Raw genomic sequence first — 23,855 nt, forward strand, 5'->3', positions numbered from 1 at the left:
ATATACAAAATAAAATATAAATTTCATAAAAAACACTTCTTTTCAATTTTTTTTTGAAATTTAATTTATTTAATTATACGTATGTTTTATTAAAATTTTTTTTCAACTCTTTCAAAATCTGAACAATTTAAGCTTCATGAAGATTTAATTATGACTGTACATGCATCTTACATAAACGCAAGAAGAATAACACCAATTTTAATATTTTATCGACGCGAATTAGAGTAGTAAATTTAAAGAAATGTATATTGATATCGTTTTTCCGAAATCTTCCTAATGTCAAATATTAAGTATCCTCTTGTACACTTTAGAATTTCCAAAGTCGTCTTTATATGGATCTGAATATTTCGCTCATGAGAGTACTACCATATGGCATTCACAATTTTTTATATCTATATTTCACACGGTGAGTTCGTCCAATGCTTCCCTTTTCGTATGTTTTTTACAGCAAAAATGAATAGATATATACGATGCGATTCATGAATATTAAATGAAAAAGAACCCTGGATATTTTTATGAATGATAATACATATTTTTGCTCGATGTCGAAACGCCAACTCATAGAAGCAAGAGCATGAAGAATATATTGAAGAATAAACAGAGTTTTATTTAGAAATTCACTTATTGAGATAAAATCAATGCAAATATGTTCTAAGATATATAAATATACTAAAACCAACTATAACTAATAAAAATATTCTAATGATTTGATAGAAAGCGTGATTATCATAATTATTCAGAATTAACTAAGGTCAGTTAATTCTGAATAATTATGATAATCACGCTTTCTATCAAATCATTTAGTTACTAAACTAAAGAAAAAATTAAATAAAAAAAATAGAATAAGTTAGAAGTGTTTTAATCAGTTCGGTCAGTTTTTGACAACTGTCAGTATTCTAAAGAAATTTTGCTAAGTGCAATTAAATAGTCAAAAGTTTTAAGTTTAATTGTATATAAAAGAGCGATGAAATTTATTTTATGGTAAGGCAATTTCAGCAAAGATCCAATTTGACCTCGGGCAATTATATTGTGAAAACCAAACCAATTATAACACAACTGATAACATATATCAAACAAACAACTATCTGACTGTGTTCAGTAAGACCTGGTCCTTTTTATCTTTTAGGCGGGATAAAATGAAACGGCCAGGGGACACACAGTATTTATTTAATTTACCACTTGTACAATTGTTTTTTTCGCTCGATTAATTTGCTATATTTCATTGTTTACACTTTTGCCGGGATAAAGAACTAACAACAAAAAATACTTTTGTTATTGATTTTCACGACGTTGCTAAATTTAAGGCGATGGCTAATTATACATCATTTTCTCTATACTTTCAACTATTGTTGGTAACAAAAATCTTGAGTCTACTTGTTTTTGAGATATAGATGGTAGACCTTTTCACCTGCAGACCTTTAAGCTCCGCTCTACCTTATTTGCAGGAAAGGTATGTGCTTACTAAAATTAAAATGATTTCTTTAGAATATGTGGTATTTAAATGGTGTAATTATGGAATATGTACCGTTATTCATTGTTATTAGCTTAAATAAAAAAATAACTATTATAAGTAAAAACGATTTGAAACATATTTCAGTTTGTTGTTAAATTTTAGAAAAAAGGCAAACGCCGCTACATTTATATTTTTTTGAACATGAGTCCTGTTTTCATTTCATTTTCATATTCCAGTTCATTGCGTTGCACTGTTATTTTTCGGGAGGTTAAATATATATTTTGACGAAATTATGTAATACTATATTATACAATGAGCTCTATAAAAATAAAATTTGGAATATAACAGAAATTTTGTGCAAAATATAAAAATAATTGAGTTTTAAAAAATGTGTTTATGTAAGTATTTTAATGGCGAATAAAAATGCATAAAAGAGTACATCAGAATATTAAAATGCGAAGTAGGATAAAAACGTAACCCAGTTGTAGGACGCCAACGCTTCGGACTTTATGATAACGTTATTATGCAAATGGATTTAACAGCAAAAGAGTTCAGATTACATATTGCTCGGAATACACAAATGCCCGAGTTATACACAAAGGGACAACTTAACAATTAACCGCCAAGAAGTCAGTCAGCACTAATTTATATGTGAGACGTGCGATTTTCTCGATTTTAGAAATAATTGATAAATATAATTCGAAATTATTATTTGATTCATATTTACCGTCACACATTACATTTTTAACTTCCCGTAGTGTAAGTTATAATAATCGCAAAAAACTCGAAAAAGAAAATGTTTATATATCTTTACGTTTCAAAGGTTTCTGAATATTTTCTGTGTGCGTATGTGTGTATGTGTGTGTGTGCGGATACAAATTTTTGTCGACGATTTCGGGAACATCCATCAACCGATTTGAATAACTCAAAAAACATTCGATTCGTATTGATAAGGAGACAAGCTAATTAGATTTTGGCGAAGGCAGGTCTAGCCATTTCGAAGATACGGCGCAAAAAATGCAAAAAATAGCAGGTTCTGAGAGAACAAATCGGCAGATTTGAATGATTTGTAAAACATTCGATTCGTATTGATAGTTTTACGGAGTACGGAGACGTACATAAAAAACGTCGTCTAATATAAGTTTTTGTCTACAAGGAACAAATAATGAAAATTCTAGTTTTTATAATATTTATTCATAGACTTTTTGGTTGACTGATTATTTTTATTCTTCGAATGATTAATTACGGTACGGGAAGTTCCAGCAATTTGCCTTATGGCACGATTCCATGCGCCCCACTAGTTATAATTATCATATATATAAAAAAAAAACGTGATATTATGTTAGGTAGTTATAGGTATGCTAAACCTCAAAAACGGCTGAACCTATTTGGCAAGTTTTAGTCTTGAAATATTCGTGTAAGCCCAGAGATTGTGGAAAAGGTAAGAAATTATTTCAAAACCGAGTAAAATATTTCAATATTCAATTGAAAAATATTTGGAAACAGCGCGTAATTTAAAAACACATTGGCCGGCGGCTTATATGTCAAATGTCAAATGGTTTTGTCATATTATGTTCTTTAATATAATGTTTTAGGAGATTATTTGTGTAGTATTATATAATTGCAATAAGTAGCTTTATTTGTTACAAAAACAACATTGGACAAATTGTAATTCAATAAAGGAAAAAAAACAACATTCAACGATTCGCAAATGTTAATATACAACTACACTTTTTGGCTTTATAGCACTCTTTTTATGCATATTATATTTTTTCACGCTCTGTACTCTGAAAGAACTCATTTATATAATTTTATACTCATTTGTATTTCTAACATATTTTTAGGTTATATTATTATCTCATTTAGGTTATTTAAAATATGATTCTAAATTTGGAATGGATCGAAGGGGACATTTTGTCGAATAACTTAATTCAAGTTATAAAAGACAATTATTTAAATAAAAAGATTCTTATAAGAAAAAAAATATTACACTACACTTCATAATATCCAATACACTTCATAATATCCAAAATTAAAAACATAAATTTATTGCAAAACAATTTATATCTACTCGTCTAAACTTTGTGCGTGTGAAAAGGCTTAGAAGTAATCATAAAATTCCAAGGGTATATATCGCAAAATCAAATATTGCAATAATAGAAAGAATGCAAAATAAAATTCTAAGATCAATTGTAAACGCACCATGGTACGTGACAAACTTTACAATACACAATGATCTGAAAATGTTAACAGTCCGGCAAACAATACAAGAGCGTGCCTTAATCCATAGAAATAAATTAGAGACCCACCCAAACCCAATAGTTGCAGACATCTTACTACCGCATGACAATAGAAGACTGAAAAGGATATGGCCACTCGATTTTATGTAAACTAAGTAAGATATATCACTGGATTATCTTATACAATATCATACTTATTTAAATGTACAGTTTAGCTCATAGAAATTATTTTTGTATTTCGGATTGCTGATATAAAGTGAAATAAAATAAAATATATATATATATATATATATATATATATATATATATATCGCATAGGTCTTAAGTTCTTGAATTTTGCTGTTACAGTGGTGTCTATAGAATATTTTCGAAAAAATTTAGTCTACCCCGACGTGATTTAAAAATTTAACTTGAAAATTTAAAGTTTAAATTTAAAAAAAATCATTACTTACTATATATTTCTTTTTCACTATCTGAACTAATTAATAGTCTTGATCTATTCTTCTTGTTCATGGGTGAAATCAATATTAAATTTTAAGTTTTCTATTATATAACTGGTTATTCAACTAAAGCAATTAATCGATTATTCAACTAAGCAGATAGTCCAAAAACAGAGGTTTAATTATAAATACGAGTACTAATTAATTAAAATTACCTTTATCGCCACTTTTCGACATTATCAATAGTAGATATTATAATAGTTAATATTAATATTTGCTTGGATTATAAACAAACTGAAACGCTTTACTAATAAATAAAAAAGTTGTACATCTAACCATGATAACTGGACAAACGGAGTTAGGCCACATTCAAAACACATGGCACATATCCTGAATTTACTTTTAGCAATAAGAATTATTTCTTAGAAAACAAACTTAAACATAAACAGTTTCAACTATTTTTTTCGGATTCATCGCGCTTATCCTGTGAATGTGTTTTGCTTTGAATGATTTGGCAAGTCCTGACAAATCATTCTGCTCGATGATTATGCAAATTAACAAGGACAAAGGCTCATCGAGTTGGCAAATCAATCGATTTATGTAAAATAATTGCAAAACGTAATCAGAATATTACATCGAGCATCAAACGGCTGTTGCGTTTTAATCTGTTTGCTAATTGTGTTTGTGGCAAATGACAACTTAACATGATCGTTATATCATCATGGTTATAAAATAGGAATGCGAGCACTCTGCATAAGAAGGGCAATTAAAATAATTGCGAACTGAAGCCGATTGTCGTTGGCAACGGTTAAACACACAATTTAATTAATATTATCAACGTTCGGAGTTTTAGTTAGCAAGCAGAATTAAAATAGTTCCGTATTAGAAAATAATAATATAATCTGTTTGACAAGCAATTCAAAGTGCCTTTAAGGCAAAAAAATAGAAATCAATGCTCACAAGTGGATAACGCGGTTGTAATTCGGTATTCCACAATAGCGTTGAAGTTAATAATCCTTTATATTGACGTAAAATTTCATCAAGAATGAGTCATAAGTATAAAAACAGACAAACTAAACATCTGAATTGCTTAAAAGGGATGTTAAATCAATTTTGTAATAGAAGAACTAAAAAATTCATAATGATTTATTTTAAGAATACTAGTAAATGAAAATCTACCTTCTTCTACTTGTCTTTTTGTACTGTCATTACTTAGATCTAAATTTTGTATTTTATAAACGATAAATATAATGTTATATGTGAACAGATGATCAAAATAACTAGTGGTGTATGGCATCGTGCCTTAAGGCAAATTGCTAGTATTTCCCGTACCGTAACGAAATTGTTCGAACAATTTTAAATGTTTGCAAATATATTATTATAAATAAATACTGTAACATTGTGAAATATTTATGAGAATTATATAAACTAAATTGCAAAGTTAAAATTATTTATTTAAAGTATATAAGTGAGCTTTAGAACTTTAGCAATAATTAAAATAAAAATCTGAATTATTTTTGATATACAAAATGTTTTAAAATAAAAAATTTTTTTCAACGCAAAGTTTTTTCAACCATTCAAATCGGATGCTTAGTTCTGTCAAAAACTGCCACTTTTTGTACATTTAACTCCATATCTTTGAAACGCTTGTCAAAAATTAATCACCACTTCTCATCATTACGAACTCTTTGCTCCGCGTCTCTGTAATCGCTAAACCTGCCTTTGCCAAAAACTAATCAGCACATCTCCCTATCAATAGGAATCGAATGTTTTTTGAACAATTCAAATCGGTTGATCCGTGCGGCCGAAAACGCGAACGAAAAAATGCGGACATACAAAACACGCACACACATCTATTTTTTTCGAGGTATGTCAAAATGTTGAGAAACCTTCAAAACGTGAAGATATGCAAAAATTTTCAATGTCGATTTTCGGCCCATTTTTATAACTACCCTACCGGAAGTTAAAAAAAAATAGTGACGTTAAACAATTTTTTTTCAGTTTATACTATAAGCACGCTCACATCAAAACATAAAAATATATAACCAAAATAATTTACAATGATATTATAACTGTCTGTACGTATTTAAATAAAAATGTTCTATAAAAATACGAATTAAATAAATGTAAAATCAATCTACATATCAAACTAACTGATCATACGAAGAAGATCATGTAACCTATATAATATTTACTAAAATATAAAATCCATAAATAATATTATTACTCTATAAAAATTATGATTTGATCAAGTTCGTAGAAAGTTCTGAACATGCTCAAGTTGATCATCATGAAATACATGCTAAAATATATATTGATGCAGAATATAAAAAATAAAACAAGAAGAATTTTTCTAGAATAATTCGCACAGCAACAATAGGATAATATGAGAAAAGATTCACTATTTTTCTAAAGAAGTTTGTGACGCCTCAAAATCACCTCTACAAAATCAAAATATGCATTTTGTCTGAAATCAAATATCAAGTTGGTTATTGATAAATATTATCATTTTAAATTGAACAAAGAATTAATTATCAAATACTTCTGAGCCATTATGCATTATGTTTTGCATTTTGTACGTGATCTTGTTTGTGAGATCTACCGTCTTCTATACTATAATTTTTGGTCTCACATTCCTTACAGAAAAAATACTGGTAATTTAATGGCTTTCAATCCCAAATATTTCATCGACTAGCATGATTTATGATTCTCGGATATCGAGAAGTATAATTGAATCATAAAAAAGCTGGAAAAAATTCTCATATTCTTTGCACACATCGCACAATTTTTGCATTTGCATATATCATCTCGCGGCATTTCTATTAAAAATTCCTTATTTTTATTCCAGCCATATGTTTTAAATTTATGGAAAAGAATTCGGTCCAATATAAAATCCGCCAAAAATTGCGACAATAGCGGGATAGAAAAGCTGTTGGTCCAATAATTCATTTTATTGCATTTCTTTGCAAAAATGTCAATTTATATCATCGATAACCAAGATTCAAATTTATGTCCAATAATTTCATTGAAACGCTATGGTATTCTGTCGGTTTAGTAGATTTAGCACGTTCAGATTTTACAAGCAATTCCTATGTAATTTCGAATGTGTAAGGTTAGACATAAAACTATTGCAATAAATTTTTAAGTTTAAAGATTAAAATACAAATTTGTATTATAATATACTATATTTTTCGAAAATATTTTATGTGATTTGATCTTGTAGTTATTGATACAGTGTAATTTATATGTAAAAATAAAACATGTAAATAATTTTAGTATTATACATCAACAACATCATATAGTATTAAAAATGAATACTAAAATAAATATTTTTAAGATAAACATGTTATATTATTAACTATAACTAGTGGGGCGCATGGCATCGTGCCTTAAGGCAAATTGCTGGAACTCCCGGTACCAAAAAAAATTTTTTTAAGAGATTAGCATTTTTGAAAAAAATTACTCTGAAAAAATTAGATTTTTGAGAAACTATTTACTACTTTTTTTTTAAAAAACAAAGACTTTTTGAAGAAAATTTATTTTGAAATATTGTGAAAATTCTTAACTTTTTTTCAAAGCAATCGTACATTAGCAAAGCAAAGCGTAATATCAAAGCGCGTAAGCGCCGCGTCGCCGTCCAGCGGATAAACATTGGTATGGGACCTATAGGAATGTAAACAAAATTTATACTCATTGTTAAAATCTCTATAAAATATCTTATAATTTGATGTGCATATGTCTAATGATCATTTTTGACCGCCAAATGGCATTTTTTGCTTTTACTTTAATTACTTTTTTTACTAGATCTCCGAAACCGCTAGACCTGCCTTCATGAAAAAATGATCAGTTCTTCATATTGTTAATACAAGGCAAATGGTTTTTGAATTATTCAAATGGCTTCATCCGTGTTCCCGAAATCGTCGACGAAAATTTGTATCCGCACACACACATACACGCACACACACACATACATCTATTTTTTCTAAGGTATGCCAAAATGTTAAGAAGGTTTTGAAACGTAAAGATATATAAAAATTTTCATTCTAGATTTTTTGCGATTACTATAACTTGCCCTAAGGGAAGTTAAAAATAGACAGTATTAGCAACAAATCAGATAATTTAAATCTAAATCTAGTAATTCTAGTTCTAAATCTAAATCAGATAATTTAGAACAATAATATATTTGATCCTTGTGGTAATCCTTAAACTCTGATGAATCTATAGTCCGTATCAACTTTCTCTTTATTTTATGTTATGTTAAGTGTACCAACGACTATCTTTATTACTTCTGATGGTTATTCAAAAAATACTTATCTCAATTAATTTTTTTCACTTTATATCATTAACTAGTAGTGCACGCCATTGTGCCTTAAGGGGGTATTCCAGTATGAAGACCGAGTCAGTAAAATGCCTACATCTCCGAAAATAATTCAAATTTTCAAAAACCTTCTCGTACCCATATTCTTAAATAGTTAAACTTTGAAAATATGAAATAAAAAAAACGATTTTTTTTAATTTCTACACTAGAATACCCCCTTAAAGCGAAATAAAAAAAAATGATTTAGAACAATTGTTTTAAATAGTTTCACATATATTATCATGAATACTGTAACTTTTATTATTCGTATTTTATAGATGAAATATAAGAGCTTATAAATTACGAAAAGAACGATATTGTACACTTTTGTTTACATGAAATTTAAGCATATGATAAAATCCATAAAAGGACTTTATCTCATATTTACAAGATCTATATAAGACTGAATAAAATCAATAAACATTTTGAATTAGAAGCTAAATTGCCAAGTTATAATTATTTAACTTCAGTATTGAAGTGAAAATTAGAGCTACTAAAATTTTGAAATTTTTAGAATTCCTGACAAAAATCGAAAATTTGTTAAAATAGAAACATATCATTTTGTTTGTATATTTTGGGTTTTTTGAATTTAACATCGCTGAAGTAATCATTTCTTCACACCGTCAACACAAGCAATAAACATTTACTTTTTTAAAGCATGCTAAAATTATCGAAAATTTTGAAACAAAAATATATGCAAAAAAAACATTTTTTATTATTTTGCGTTTACTATAGCTAACCCTACAAGAAGTCAAATAAGAAATAAAAAATATGAAGAAAATAAAATTCTTATTTATTTCGCTAATAAAAGTGTTGAATTTGTTAATGCCTAACTATGTTGTAAAGTTAAACGTGAAATCTTAGAATTTCTAAGTTCTATTTCACTATACAATTTTAATAATTTCGTTGCATGTATTTATACGAGTACATATGTATACGAATATATTTCATATCAGTTATTTAGTATTAATATTACAATGTAATTTATAAAATCTGCACGTTATGTTTTCCGGCCCACTGTGAGATAAAATTTTACACAGATAGATACAGTGGGTTATGAGCGCTTATCTCAATTTATGGCGCATTTGAAATTTTATTGCGGACATATGTAATAGAATTTCGAGGCCATTTGTCATGGGGTAACTCTGGACATCCAGGCGGACGTATCAAATCCATGTCGACGGAAAATATATTTTAGGATAAAATAGATCCGACTTTTCAGAAGGAAAATTTTTGTTATACATAGTGCATATACATATTCAAATAATAAGATAACTAATGATGCATTGTGCCTTAAGGCAAATTGCTGAAGCTTCCCGTAACCGTAATTTTTGGAAAAAAAAATTTTTGATATTTTTTTGGAAAATTAGAATTTTTTAACCTTTTTGACAATTTTGTAATTTTTTAAAAATTCTCGACAACATATCAAGGTGCTTAAGCGTCGCGCCGCAGTCTTCAACGGTTAAACATTATAAATCTTGGTACAAAACCCATAAAAATGTAAACAAAATTTTTACTTATTATTAAAATTTCTATAAAATATCTGATAAATTAATGTGCTCATTTAATGCGATAATTTTTTTTATACACTAGAGAGGTTTTGCAGAGCGCTCACTTATTTCTTTGTTCATTAAAATTTGTGAAATTCAAATTTTAACTTATCACATCATAAATGAATTTTTAAAATTAAATGACTTATCGAAGATGCGGTAATATATTAGAATGATATTTGAGGCCACAATATCTATCGTTAAAATGTTTCCTTGTTCATGAAAATTGTCAAAAAATAATTTAATTAATTACAAGTTAATTAATTATAGGAAAATGGCCCGGCCGATCTTCACTAAATACTAATCAGCACAATTACCAACCAATATCTTTTGATTGAATCGAACTGTTTTTTGTAGTTTTTAAACCGATTCACGATTGTAGACTAAAACGTGGATGCAAAATTTTTGAAATCGTTTAAACCGTTTTGAGAAAACCACTATGAAAGATGTGATGTGAAACTCACATCACATACACACACCCATACATACTTTTTCCAAATTTGGTCTTATTCGATTCAGAATGGCTTGAAACGTTGAGAAAACATCTGCAAAATTAGAAAATCGTATTCTGTCGCGTAAACAAACTCCTCCCTCGGAAAGTTAATAAAATTTAATTGAAAATGTAATTTCAATAGCATCCATACACAACACACACGATCTATAATAAAAAATAAAATTAATGTAATAAAAATTATACGAGAAACTATAACCTGATCGACCCATAGCAGCCAATAGATATTTTTGAATACAAGTGTATCAACCAAGTATTGTCTTACAATTTTTCTCCTGCCTTTTACGTTGTTGGTTATTTTGTTATTCCTTTAAAAAAAACATGGAGATGTGATTTTTTTGGAACTGCTAACAGTTTTTCTTTTTCGTTACTTATACATTTATCATTTTAATTTCATTTATTTATAGAAATAGAAACAAATGTTGGAAATGTAAAATGCCCTTAGAGTAGAACGCCATATACATAATTATATATATATTGTATCATATACCATAATGCAATAAAAGATTTCAATTGATAAAAAATTAAAATTAAAGTAATATTAAGTACCTAAACGCCTTATCAATCAGAATCAATTGTAAGTGTTCTATGAGCTGTCCCTGAGCATCGTATATCCTAATCCAGTACTTTTCTTGAGAAAGCATATTATAGTATATTCATTCTGATAATAATCACATAATCATTATTACAATAATGTTTATATAATAAGTTTAAATCCCTGTATTAATGTATAATGTCTGCTCTGCAATACGGAGCAACCTGAGTTTAATATAGATCGTTTTCATTCTAATTCTCATTAAATGCATGATACATTTAGAACGGATATTACTTCATAGTTTACAAAATGTATATTTTGAGAGTTTGCGCTACGATTCGAATTAAATTAAACTAGTGATGCATGGCATCGTGCCTTAAGGCAAATTGCTGGAACTTTTAATTTTTATGAAAACTTTAAAAAAATGATTTTTGAAAATTTAGTTTATCTTTGAAAAAAAAAGTTGTGTACTGGGATGCTTTGAAAAAAATTGATTTAAAAATTTAGATATTCCTTTTAAAGCAATCCGCGCCGTGTAGCTGTGTTAGAGACCCCGCGTTGCAGTCTAACAAATAAACATTTGTACGAAACTTATAGAAATGAAAACTCATTTTGCACTCATCACTAAAATCTCTATAAAATATCTGATAATTTGATGTTCATGATTATTTTTAACCAAATGGCGTTTTTTACTTTTTATTGGATCTCCAAAACCGCTAAACCTGCCTTCTCAAAAATATAATCAGTACTTCATTTTCACAAATAAAATCTTTTTTATTATAAAATTTTCATATAACTTTGCGTTTCAAAGGTTTCTGAACAATTTGGCCTTCGAAAAGTGGATGTATGTGTATGTGTGCGTGTCTGTACGTATGTGTGTGTGCGGTACAAAATTTTATCGACAATTTTGGAAACGCGCATCAACTGATTTAAATAATTCAAAAAACATTACGTGATATTAGTTATGGCAAAGGCAGGTCTGGTCGTTTCAAAGATACGAGGCAAAATGCGCCAAAAATGCTAATTCAGTTTTCGAAAGAACGTCCGATTTGAATGATTCAAAGAGAATTTTATTTGTGTTGACTAAACGCAGAACTGTTTGATTTTTTTAAGTTTAGGTCCAGCGGTTACGAAGATTCAATTAAAAAAAATAAAAAAATGCCATTTGGCGGTCAAAAATGATCATTACACATATGCACATAAAATTATCTGATATTTTATAGAGATTTTAATAAAGTGTACGCATTTTATAATTTTTTTGGGTTCCGTACCAATATTTTTAATTTTAAAGCTTAGTTATATGGTTCAACTCATTTTTTGTCAAAAGTAGTTGTCATGTGCGCGTTATATACGTAATTTAATGTTGTAATAACATATTGTATAATAATAATAATAACTTGTACTGCACGATGACTAATAATATAGTAAAAGTATTTGAATTCGATTTTCAAAGTAGTATTTTTGAACTTCTTTTGAAAAATTGAAATTAAAAAAAAACGACTTCAGAATATTTCGAAATATTGAAAAAATATTTGAACTCATTTAAGTCGGTTGATCGAAAATATCACGGAAATTTATTTGAACTTTATAAGTGAACTCAAACATTAACTAGCTGTAAGTGGAATTCTGTCTTAAGGCAATTAAGGCATCGTGCCTTAAGACAAATTGCTGGAACTTCCCGTACCAAAAATTATTATTTTTTTAAAAACGATTGACATTTTTAAAAAAAATTTACTTCGAAAAAATAAGATTTTTGAGAAACTATAAATTAAACAAAAAATCTAATTTTTTTTTTTTTTTTAAATTTTTTTTGGAAAAAATAATTTTTCTTTATTTTGGCATATTTTGGAAGATCTTTTTTCAAAGCAATCGTACTGCTTTAACTGCATAGAGACAAAATGTCAAAGCGCGTAAGCGCCGCGTCGCCGTCTAACGAATAAATATTGGTACGGAACCCATAGGAATGCAAACAAAATTTATACTTATTGTTAAAATCTCTATAAAATATCTGATAATTTGATGTGCATATGTCTAATGATCATTTTTGACCGCCAAATGGCATTTTTTTTTACTTTTTTCGTTAGATCTCCGAAACCGCTAGACCTGCCCTCATGAAAATTTGATCAATTCTTCATCTTGTCAATACAAGTCAAATGTTTTTTGAATTATTAAAATCGGACGCTCCGTTCTCTTAAAAACTGAGTTACCGTTTTCGGCACTTTTTGCCCCGTATCTTTGGAACGGCTGGACCTGCCTTCGCCAAAAACTAATCAGCACGTCTCCTTATCAATACGAATCGAATGTTTTTTGAATTATTCAAATCGGTTGATCCGTGTTCCCGAAATCGTCGACGAAAATTTGTATCCGCACATACATACACACACGCACATACATACATACATACACACACACACACACACACACATACATCCATTTTTTCTAAGGTATGCCAAAATGTTAAGAAACCTCTGAAACGTAAAGATATATAAAAATTTTCATTTTCGATTTTTTTGCGATTACTATAACTTACCCTACGGGAAGTTAAAAATCGTGTTTAGGTTCTGTACCTAAAGAATTGGATACAAAATTTGTACTTAATAAAATCTCTATAAAATATCTGATAATTCGATGTGCATATGTCTAACCGCCAAATGTACCGTACTATAACCTACCCTAGAAAAACAATTCAAAATAATATTTCTATTAATACATATATTTATAGATATTCTCTGTAATTAACTAAACAAATATCAAATGATTTGCAATATAGAGAAAATATATCTAGTATATAAGATTTGTTTTGATGCGCGTTCAATTTGCAATTAGATTTTCTATTTTAAACCCGGTTCCATTCAACTGGGCTCGGCGCCGGTTTCCATACGGGACGCGACACGCCCAACAAACGTAAAAATATTATCAGCATACTCTATCAGTGCATTATCGGATTTTGCCCCGGATAACTATTTTAGGAGCATTTCCTGCACGCGAAAATAAATATACCTTGATACAAAATTATCGTTGTGGAAAGTAATTAGAAAATATATTACACAGAAATAAAACAAACCTAAAATCAGGATTCTATAGTAATATAGGACTACGTAAAGCTATGGTTTTCGCAACTACATGAAAAATATGAATATTTTTGACTGCAAAAATATGCAAAATATTAATATTTTTGAATACAAAATTTGTGGTGTATTGTATTCTGAAGCTTTACGTACACTTATATTAATATATATAAAATTTAGGCTAGAGCGGAATTTAAAGGTCTGCGGGTAAAAAAGTGTCCAAAATATCACCAACGATATCAAAAAAGTGAAGTTAGGAATGTCTTAAATCAGTATTTGCAAGTAAAGGGCAGAAGGTTGTAATTTTATAACCTTAAATCTTATACAAGTAATAAACAAACTAGATTTAACAGTAATTTATTTAACCTCTATAAAAGCATACAAGTGGGTGAGATAAGAAAGACCACCTAAACTCTTACCTTCGCAAAAGTGTAAACAATAAAAAATAGTAAATTAAGTTGTAAATAAAAATAAACAAGTTATAAATTAAATAAATAGTTATTCCAACTTTGCTGATGAATATTTCTGACAAATTACTAGATCAATCATTAAAATTTTACCTACAAAATGTATATTTTGCATTGGTTGAATAACGCAGACAATTTTGAAAAATCCCTTAAATTAAAAATAAGACATTGAATCTGTTCAAACTCGCCAATAGGGTAAAAGGGGCCAGATAACACATTTTAGAAAATTGCAAAGAAACATTTATATAATTAAGAATTGACTGAACATAGCTCGATAGTCGTTTCTTACGATACGGGTAATGTGTCGTGATGTAGTTTATTTGGTTTAAACATAATTATTTGAAGTCGAATTAGACCGTTTTACTCCGCTCTGTCTTATATAACCATGTTTAAACTTAATATATACTTAATATAATGTATACTTAGAAAATCTAAACAACTTTATAACTTCATTGTTAGCGCATACTTTCAATTGTCATTGTAGACATTCTTCGATATATGAAGCAAAAAAAACGAATTAAATTTAAATCCGTACAAAAATATAATAATTTAGTCAAAAAAGTTAAGCAGAAAGCAATAGTTTAGTAAAAAAGATAATTCAGCAAACTGGTAAAAATTCATTCTATGAAATAAAATTCAGTTTTTACTGAGCTGCAAAATTCATTTATGCCTCTTTTAAAGCAAATACCAGCAAATAATCATAAACGTTTTTTGTCATTTAATCTAATTTGTTTCTTCTTCAAAACTAAATGAAAACATCAAAATTTTGTAGAAAAAATATCATCAAAATAACGTTTATGCACTCAAGTAATTTTCAACATTGATCTAAAAACTAAATACCATTGAAAGAAAGTCAGAATGTAAGTCTTTTTGCACAAACACACAGAAAGTTACTTTAGGATGAATGAACGGCTTCAATATTGCTTTAAGCAGCAGCCTTGTAATTGACGTGTGTCAATTATCAGCTCTTTCAAAACCCAGAACTTATAAAAAGTGGTATTTTTGCATAAAGTTTGATCAACTAATGAATTATATTTGCAATCTCCTTGAAATCTTTCAATTCATTTGATTTTCCTCAAATTTTAATATGAAATGTTATTACGTGAGACTTATTTGCACCGAAGTCTGTATATATCGTTGAAAATGTCTACGAGCTCAGCGCCTATCATAGGTGGATAGATTGCATTCGTTACCGTCTGGAGTCTACGCGGAAGCGTCTACGGCCTACGGTTCAACGAACCGCTTAAGGCACGTACCGCATCGCATGCAGCCGTGGGATTTGCAAACTCCACGCCTGTGGCAATATAAAGCACAATTGCACAACAACAAACTAAATTTATCGTTGGATTAAACATGCAAATGCACAAAGTTCGAATAAAGGATTAAATAGGAAACTATGACCGTATTTTATAATAGAAATCATCAAAAGTTCAAATTAGAGATGGGTAACTCACTCCGGAGTTATCACTCGGATACAACTCCTCCCTCGGAGTGAATCCGAGTGGAGTTGTTTCACAGGATTTGTCATATCCGACTTCGTTAAACTGGTATTAAATCTGTTAACTCGTACAGGAATTTAGTGTTTTTGTCGTTTTTGATTTGGGAAGGAAGAGGTCATTTTCTTGTCTCGCAGGCAGTTTTATGACCTTTTTTAGGTATAAAAGTCAAAATAAATACCATTCTGTATTTTCCAGAAAATACAAAAATGTTACTTTAAAGATACAGAACAATGAAATTGTATTCAAGTGTGAATAGCTCAAATGTATAATTTATTGAATAGTTAGGGGTCATATTTCTAACTACGACAATCTTTGGCCGTAAATGACGGCAAAAATATACGAAACGAAATACATTTATTAACTTCCCGAAGGAGAAGTTTATGTTTTCATCAAAAAATCCGAATTGCTAATTTTATGTTTTCTCGACGTTTCAAGCCATTCTGAATCGAATGAGACCAACTTTGGAAAAAGTATGTGTGTGTGTGTGTATGTGTGTGTGTGCGTGTATGTGAACAGATTTTTTGCCGTAAATCGACGTTTTCTCGAAAACGGCTGGACCGATTTCAAAAATTTAAAAGCCACTCGATGTATTTCCATAAGGACTATTGTTTGTTAATTTTGTGCGACGACCGGCCAAAGCCGTTTCTTTATAAATCGCAGAAAAGTGAAAATTTTTTCGTCTACGTTTTAGCCCGCAATTCTGAATCGATTTCGAAAATTCAAAAACCGTTCGAAAGATATTGGTTGGGAATCGTGCTGATTAGTTTTTGGTGGAGATCGGCCGGGCCGTTTTCTTGTAATTAAGTTTTCAAAAAAAAAATTTCGACGATTTTTATGATTATTTTTTTGACGGTAGATACCATAGTCTTCTGGATCATACTAAAATATTACGGCCCTACGACAAATGGTTTAGCTTTAAAAATTCGTCAAAGTTTGCAAAAATTAGTATGATCTTTTTGGCATTTGTCAAAATTAGAACTTTCATCGACGTTTGCTCAAAAACGGCCGGACCGATTTCAGATATTTAAAAAGCATTTGATGTATCTAGATGAGTATTATCGTTTCTCAGTTTTGTGCGACGATCGGCCGAGCCGTTTCTTTGTAATTTGGAAAAAAAGTGTTAAACCTTTCGTCCACATTTAAGCTTATACTACCAAACCGATTTTAAAAAATCAAAAACTGTTCGAAAGATATTAGTTGGTAATGGTACTGATTAATTTTAGGTGAAAATCTACCGAGCCGTTTTCTTGTAATTAACTGTTGAAAAAAAGTGTTAAACTTTTCGTCCACATTTAAGCTCATCCTACCGAACCGATTTTAAAAAATCAAAAACTGTTCGAAAGATATTAGTTGGGAATGGTACTGATTAATTTTAGGTGAAAATCTACCGAGCCGTTTTCTTGTAATTAACTGTTGAAAAAAAGTGTTAAACTTTTCGTCCACATTTAAGTTCATCCTACCGAACCGATTTTAAAGAATCAAAAACTGTTCGAAAGATATTATTGGGAATGGTACTGATTAATTTTAGGTGAAAATCTACCGAGCCGTTTTCTTGTAATTAACTGTTGAAAAAAATGGTTAAACTTTTCGTCCACATTTAAGTTCATCCTACCGAACCGATTTTAAAGAATCAAAAACTGTTCGAAAGATATTATTTGGGAATGGTACTGATTAATTTTAGGTGAAAATCTACCGAGCCGTTTTCTTGTAATTAACTGTTGAAAAAAATGGTTAAACTTTTCGTCCACATTTAAGCTCATCCTACCGAACCGATTTTAAAAAATCAAAAACTGTTCGAAAGATATTAGTTGGGAATGGTACTGATTAATTTTAGGTGAAAATCTATCGACCCGTTTTCTTGTAATGAACTGTTGAAAAGAAGATTTAAGCCGATTTTCATGAAACTTTTTTTGGCGATATACATCATGGTCTTATAGAACTTGCTGTAATATTACGGCCTTACGACAAGTAGTTTAATTTTAAAAAATTGTCAAACTATGCTAAAATTATTATCGTTTTTCTTAAAGTAGGATTGATAAAGTATATTATTTACACTTTTTTTTTGAATAAGTCGATTATTTACACATATCGGGAAGTTCATGTAACTTGCCTCAAGGCTAAATACCAAACCAACTAGTTTAATCTTGTTTTTCCATAGCCTGAAATAACAACACTTTAGAGTACAAAATTTATCAGTGATATCATTAGTGTTTAAGCAGTAAAAAATATTCAGTATTATATTATTACTTTTACACAATAATATAATTGTGTAAAAGTAATAATATGCTAATCGAACTACGCGATATAATATTAATTCTCAAATGGAAATAGCAGAAGAAAAATTTTAAAAGCAGAAGTATTATGTTTTGCTTTTATTACAAAGTTTACTACATAATTTTTATATAAAATTAATCCAAAAAATCATTTATTTTCTCATCAAAAGGAAATCATTAAATTGAATTTGATTCTCAAGTTTTGCGTTTTTACTCTGGTCAACACTGCTAAAAATACGAGTCACTGAGTCGATCATCTGGTCGACCGAAAAATTTTACAATCCGTCATTTATTCGTGAATTTTTTAGAAAAATTATTTTATTGATAAGTAATCATAAATTTTTATTTCAAATAATTAATGGGATTTGACAAATCCTTAGATACATAAACAGCGTACTATAGAACACATTTGTTTCGAGTATTTCGGGTTCAAAATTGTCGGAGTCGTGGAGTTGTTTAACGGATATAACTCCACCGTGAAGCGGAGTCAAATCCGAGTCGATCCGGCTTCGGATATAATAAGCCCATCTCTAGTTCAAATACTAAATTTCTATTCAGTTCTACGTTTCTCTGCAAAAGCTCACGAAGTTACTAACAAAAGATATGTGTCGCACCGAATTTTTCTTGATAAAAGGTATAGACCAGTGATTCCCTATATGGTCTACATCGACCTTCATCAATAAGTCAGTCTACATCAATGAAAAAATATGTTAATAATATGTTGTTAACTTAACACTATATCTATCTATTAAATTTCTGGCGTTGCAAACTTTCTGTAATACTTGAACATTATTAAACGTTGAAATACAATTATTAAATTTGATTAAACTAAATTGCAATTCCTAGAATAGAATATACTAATATTATTATTTTTAACTTCCCGTAGGGTAAGTTATTGTAATTGTTCAAAAATCGAAATTGAAAATTTTTGCATTTCTCGATGTTTTGAAGGTTTCTGAACATTTTGGCATACCTCAGAAAAAATGGATGTGTATGTGTGTGTGTGTGTGTATGTATGTATGGATACAATTTTTCGGTCACGTTTTCGGACGCACGGATCAACCGATTTCAATGGTTCAAAAAACATTAGATTCCTATTGATAGGAAGATGTGCAGATTAGTTTTTGGTAAAGGCGGGTCCAGCAGTTACGGAGATAAAGAACCAGGAGTGCAGAAATCAGATTTAGAGTTTTTGAGAGAACGGAGCATCCGAATTGAATGATGTAAAAAACATTCAATTAGCAATGATTGGGAGAAGTGGTTAATAGTTTTTGGCAAAAGCAGGCCCAGCCATTTCGAAAGAGCTAAATGTGCAAAAACTGACAGTTTTTGAGAGAACTAAGCGTCCGATTTGAATTACTCAAAGAACTTTTTGCTTGTTTTAACAAAATAATTAATTTTGGGAAAAAAAATTGTCGAAAAAAAAAATTTCCATTTTTTTTTCAGAATTTTTTTTTTGTCGAAGATAATTCAGATTTTAATTTTAATTCTGACTAAAGTTCTAATATACTTAAAACAAATAATTTCAACATTGCAATTCAATTTATATAATTTTTATAATTATTAGACAAATGTTACAATATTTATAATAATCTATTTGAAAATATTTATTATTCCTCGAACATTTCGTTACGGTCCTGGAAGTTCCAGCAATTTGCCTCAAGGCACCACTAGTTACTCTTTGATTTTAGTTATTTTTTCTATTTTTCGAAAAAAGCTTGTTATGTGGCCTAATTATTGCGCTGGTCAAAATGATCGGCGGAAAATAATATTAGTTGGTGAGTTGTTTCCTTAGAAAAGTAGATGCAGATTTATTCAAGGTATACCGAATGAATTAGACAAATTAGAATAAATTTCTGGATGGTGTGTGAAGTCAACAGTAAATATATAATAAATGGGTTTTCATATTCGGGAAATCATTACTCTCACGGGGTATAAAAGTAAACCAAAAAAATGCTAGTCGCAAGTTTCAAACATTACCCAATAGAAATAGGAGAAGGCAGCAAATGTGTACCGAAAACTAATATAATTTTTATTAGAACATTGTTTGGTGAAAATGCGGCAGACCAGATGACAAAAAAATATAACATGTAGTCGAAAAATTGTAGGTGGCAACTTTAAGTATATTTCAACAATTTGAATCTAGCTGGATAAATGCGTAAAAATTGTATAGAGGGACGACGAAAAGCATTTTTAGGCACGAAGTTTTATATTAATTAATTTTTGAACTTGGCTATGTCTATACAAAATCTCAAAAAAATCAAGTTTGTATCACCATTGTCATAAGTTCGGTTATGAGCGGGCGAAAAACTTTTCAAATAAAATTTCACAAATACCACATAACAACAAACATATTTGCGCAAAATAAACATTTCAGACCAAAATAATTTGTAAACAATTTAAAAGGCGAATAAAGTATATCATGTATGCATATGGCATTCTGCAAAAATATTCAATTTTATTTGTATTTCTTTTCTCAAAATTTCTTTTAAAAATAGTACAAAGATATATTTAGATAAAACTTCATAAAAATTTCTTTTATTTAAATAAAATTAAATAATAAAATAGGAAACCTTTTAATTGTAGGTCAATTTGACTGCACGGTAAGTGTAAGTATACATGAATTGTTGGTAGATTTAGTGTTAATATTAATACATCCTTGCCATTAACAACATTTACTTATTGCTTACTTTTTTTCTTATTTTAAATTCGATTAATAAATAAAAAACACATTATATATGTTTTTACTTCAAATTTTTCATACTAATCTTCAGTACAGTTAGATTATAAAATCCATATTGAGTGAGATAGGATATTTATTAAAAAAGAGAATAGGAATCTAAGGGTCTAACGATAAAAATTAGAAAGCAATTCAATTGCCAACAAGAAACTGATACATTTATGTTGCATGTCGGAAAGGTTGTATTTTGATATTATAATTTCAATCTTCATAACGAATAAGAATAGTGTGTTTGCATTTTAATACTATTGATTATTATATTAAAATGCGATCAAGAACAAATTTAATTTTTTTTTTGAAAAAAAAATACTTTGAAACAATACTGAATTTATTAATATTTGGTGTTACAACAATAAATAATTAACTTCCCGTAGGGTAAGTTATAGTAATCGCAAAGAAATCGAAAACGAAAATTTTTATATATCTTTACGTTTCAAACGTTTCTGAATATCTTGGCATAGCTTAGAAATGGATGTATGTGTGCGTGTGTGTGTGCAGATACAAATTTTTGTCGACGATTTCGGGAACACCGATCAACCGATTTGAATAGTTTAAAAAACATTCGATTCATATTAATAATGAGACGTGCTGATCAGCTTTTGACAAGATGAAACGCAGGTCCAGCAGTTAGGGACTCTCAATAAAAATAATGAAAAAAATGTCATTTGGCGGTCAAAAATGCTTATTGGACATATGTACATCAAATTATCAGATATTTTATAGATTAAATAATGTGTACACATTTTGTGTAAATTGTTTTGGGTTCGGTACCAAAATTTTTAATTACGGTACGGAAAGTTCCAGCAATTTGCCTTAAGTCACGATGCCATGCCCCATGCACCCCACTAGTTTTAATATATATTGTTAGTTCTATGGCGAAATGAAAGCTGATTTCGGTGTTATAATTCTCTTGTATAAAACCGCGTCATATAGTATACCATATTAATAAAATTTCACTAAGATAGTTCTATGAAGAAATGAAAGCTGATTTCGGTGTGGTAATTCTCTCGTATAAAACCGCGTCATATAGAATTATGCAATATTAATAAAATTTAACTAAGATATTAATCAACAAATAATAATCAAATATAATTAAATCAATAAAATATTTATCAAGATAAATTAAAATGGCGATATGGCGTGACAAATCTTCTGGGTTTGCATAGCAAATAGTGCCTAAATTTATAAACCTCAATCGCGAATAGATCGGAGGGATGGGCGACACGCTCGCAAATAAAACGGATATGATAACAATCAATCGCTCACGCCCGTCGGATAACATTGTGCCAAGACGGAAACGAAACTTGAAGCATTTCCTCACTCGTTTCCCTCCTCTAACATACAGTAGTGCGACGAAAATATAAAATTCTGGTATAAGCTAAATTTAATACCAAATTATAGAGAAATTGTGTCAGTGAAGTAACATTTATCAACAATTTTTTAACTTCTCGTGAGTTTTTTAATTTATAGTAATAGTTCAAAATTTTTTTTCAATATCTTTACGTTTCAAAGGTTTCTGAACATTTTGGCATACCTTAGAGAAATTGAATGTATGCGTGTGTTGTGTCGATACAATTTTTCGTCCACGTTTTTGAGCGCACGGATCAATCGATTTGAATTACAGAAGTGCAAAAATTGAAATTAAGTTATTGAGGGAATAGAGCATCCGATTTGAATAATTTGAAGCTAAAAGTGCAAAAAATGACAGTTTGACAAGTATCCGATTCGAATGTTTCAAAAACATTTTGCTTGTGTTGACAGCGCGGAGAATTTTTTTTGAAAAAGTCAAAAATAAGTCAGTTATAAATATGATATAAATAAAAATAAATAATGCTCTTCATTTTAATTCCGCTTGATTAAGTTGTGCTTATATATTATATATATATATATATATATATATATATATATATATACATATATATATATATATATATATATATATATATATATATACAAGTCCTGGATTTTTTCAATAAATTGATATATATTTCTTTTCCAAACAATAAATCTAATAAATAAAAAACAATTTGTTTTTGTAGATATTTAATTACGACGTTTCGGAAAGAAAAACGTTTCATCATCAGGTGTTTATTATATATATTATATATATATACACGTCGTAATCCAATTCATAATATCTTATATTTTGTCTACGAAGTATATATTATTTGAGAACATTTAAAATTCCTCAAATATTTCATTCAAATTCCCACGGTACAGGAAGTACCAGCAATTTGCTTGACGCCATACACCACTAGTTGAATATTTGATCGGCACAATGTAGCGAAAAATGTCAAAATTAATTGTAAATTTAATTTATAGAAAGCTACATTTTTCTGCACGATGTACAAACAATCTGGACAAAATACAAAAGTTTCACTTAAAATATTCAAATCGTTTCTATATTCAAATCGTTATTTGAATATAGAAATTTCAATACTGGTCCATAACCCAAAAAAATCTATAAAACTTAAATATCATTAGTAAAATAATATAAATACGTAAGAAACTTTATCAGAATTTTATATTTGTATGCAAGATGATCATTTTATTTTTTTGTATTAAACGTCTGGTGGTGTCGCTCAACCAGCCTTGTCCAGAATGTAATCAACTTTTCACATACTCAAAATAAATCGAATGCTTGTCTGATCTTTATCTCTCATAAATTCAATGACTGTTTTTTTCATTTGTCACAGAATCCACCAAGAGTGTGAATATACTT

At 29.0% G+C, this 23,855-nt stretch overlaps 1 protein-coding gene across 1 annotated transcript in view; it reads right to left on the reverse strand.

Moving 5' to 3' along the window:
* Window positions 1–1,348: 1,348 nt before the first annotated feature.
* The window catches only part of LOC113369876 (pseudouridine-5'-phosphate glycosidase-like), a 147,580-nt gene continuing 125,073 nt past the window's right edge, over window positions 1,349–23,855 (reverse strand). The window contains exon 9 of the mRNA XM_026610476.1: window positions 1,349–1,461. Coding sequence (XP_026466261.1) covers window positions 1,459–1,461 — 3 coding nt within the window. The 3' untranslated portion in view covers window positions 1,349–1,458. The remainder of the gene's footprint in view (window positions 1,462–23,855) is intronic.

This window comes from Ctenocephalides felis, unplaced genomic scaffold (assembly GCF_003426905.1).
Source record: "Ctenocephalides felis isolate EL2017-DRISC unplaced genomic scaffold, ASM342690v1 CF-g0.4_SCAFFOLD_01492, whole genome shotgun sequence".
NCBI lineage: Eukaryota > Metazoa > Arthropoda > Insecta > Siphonaptera > Pulicidae > Ctenocephalides > Ctenocephalides felis.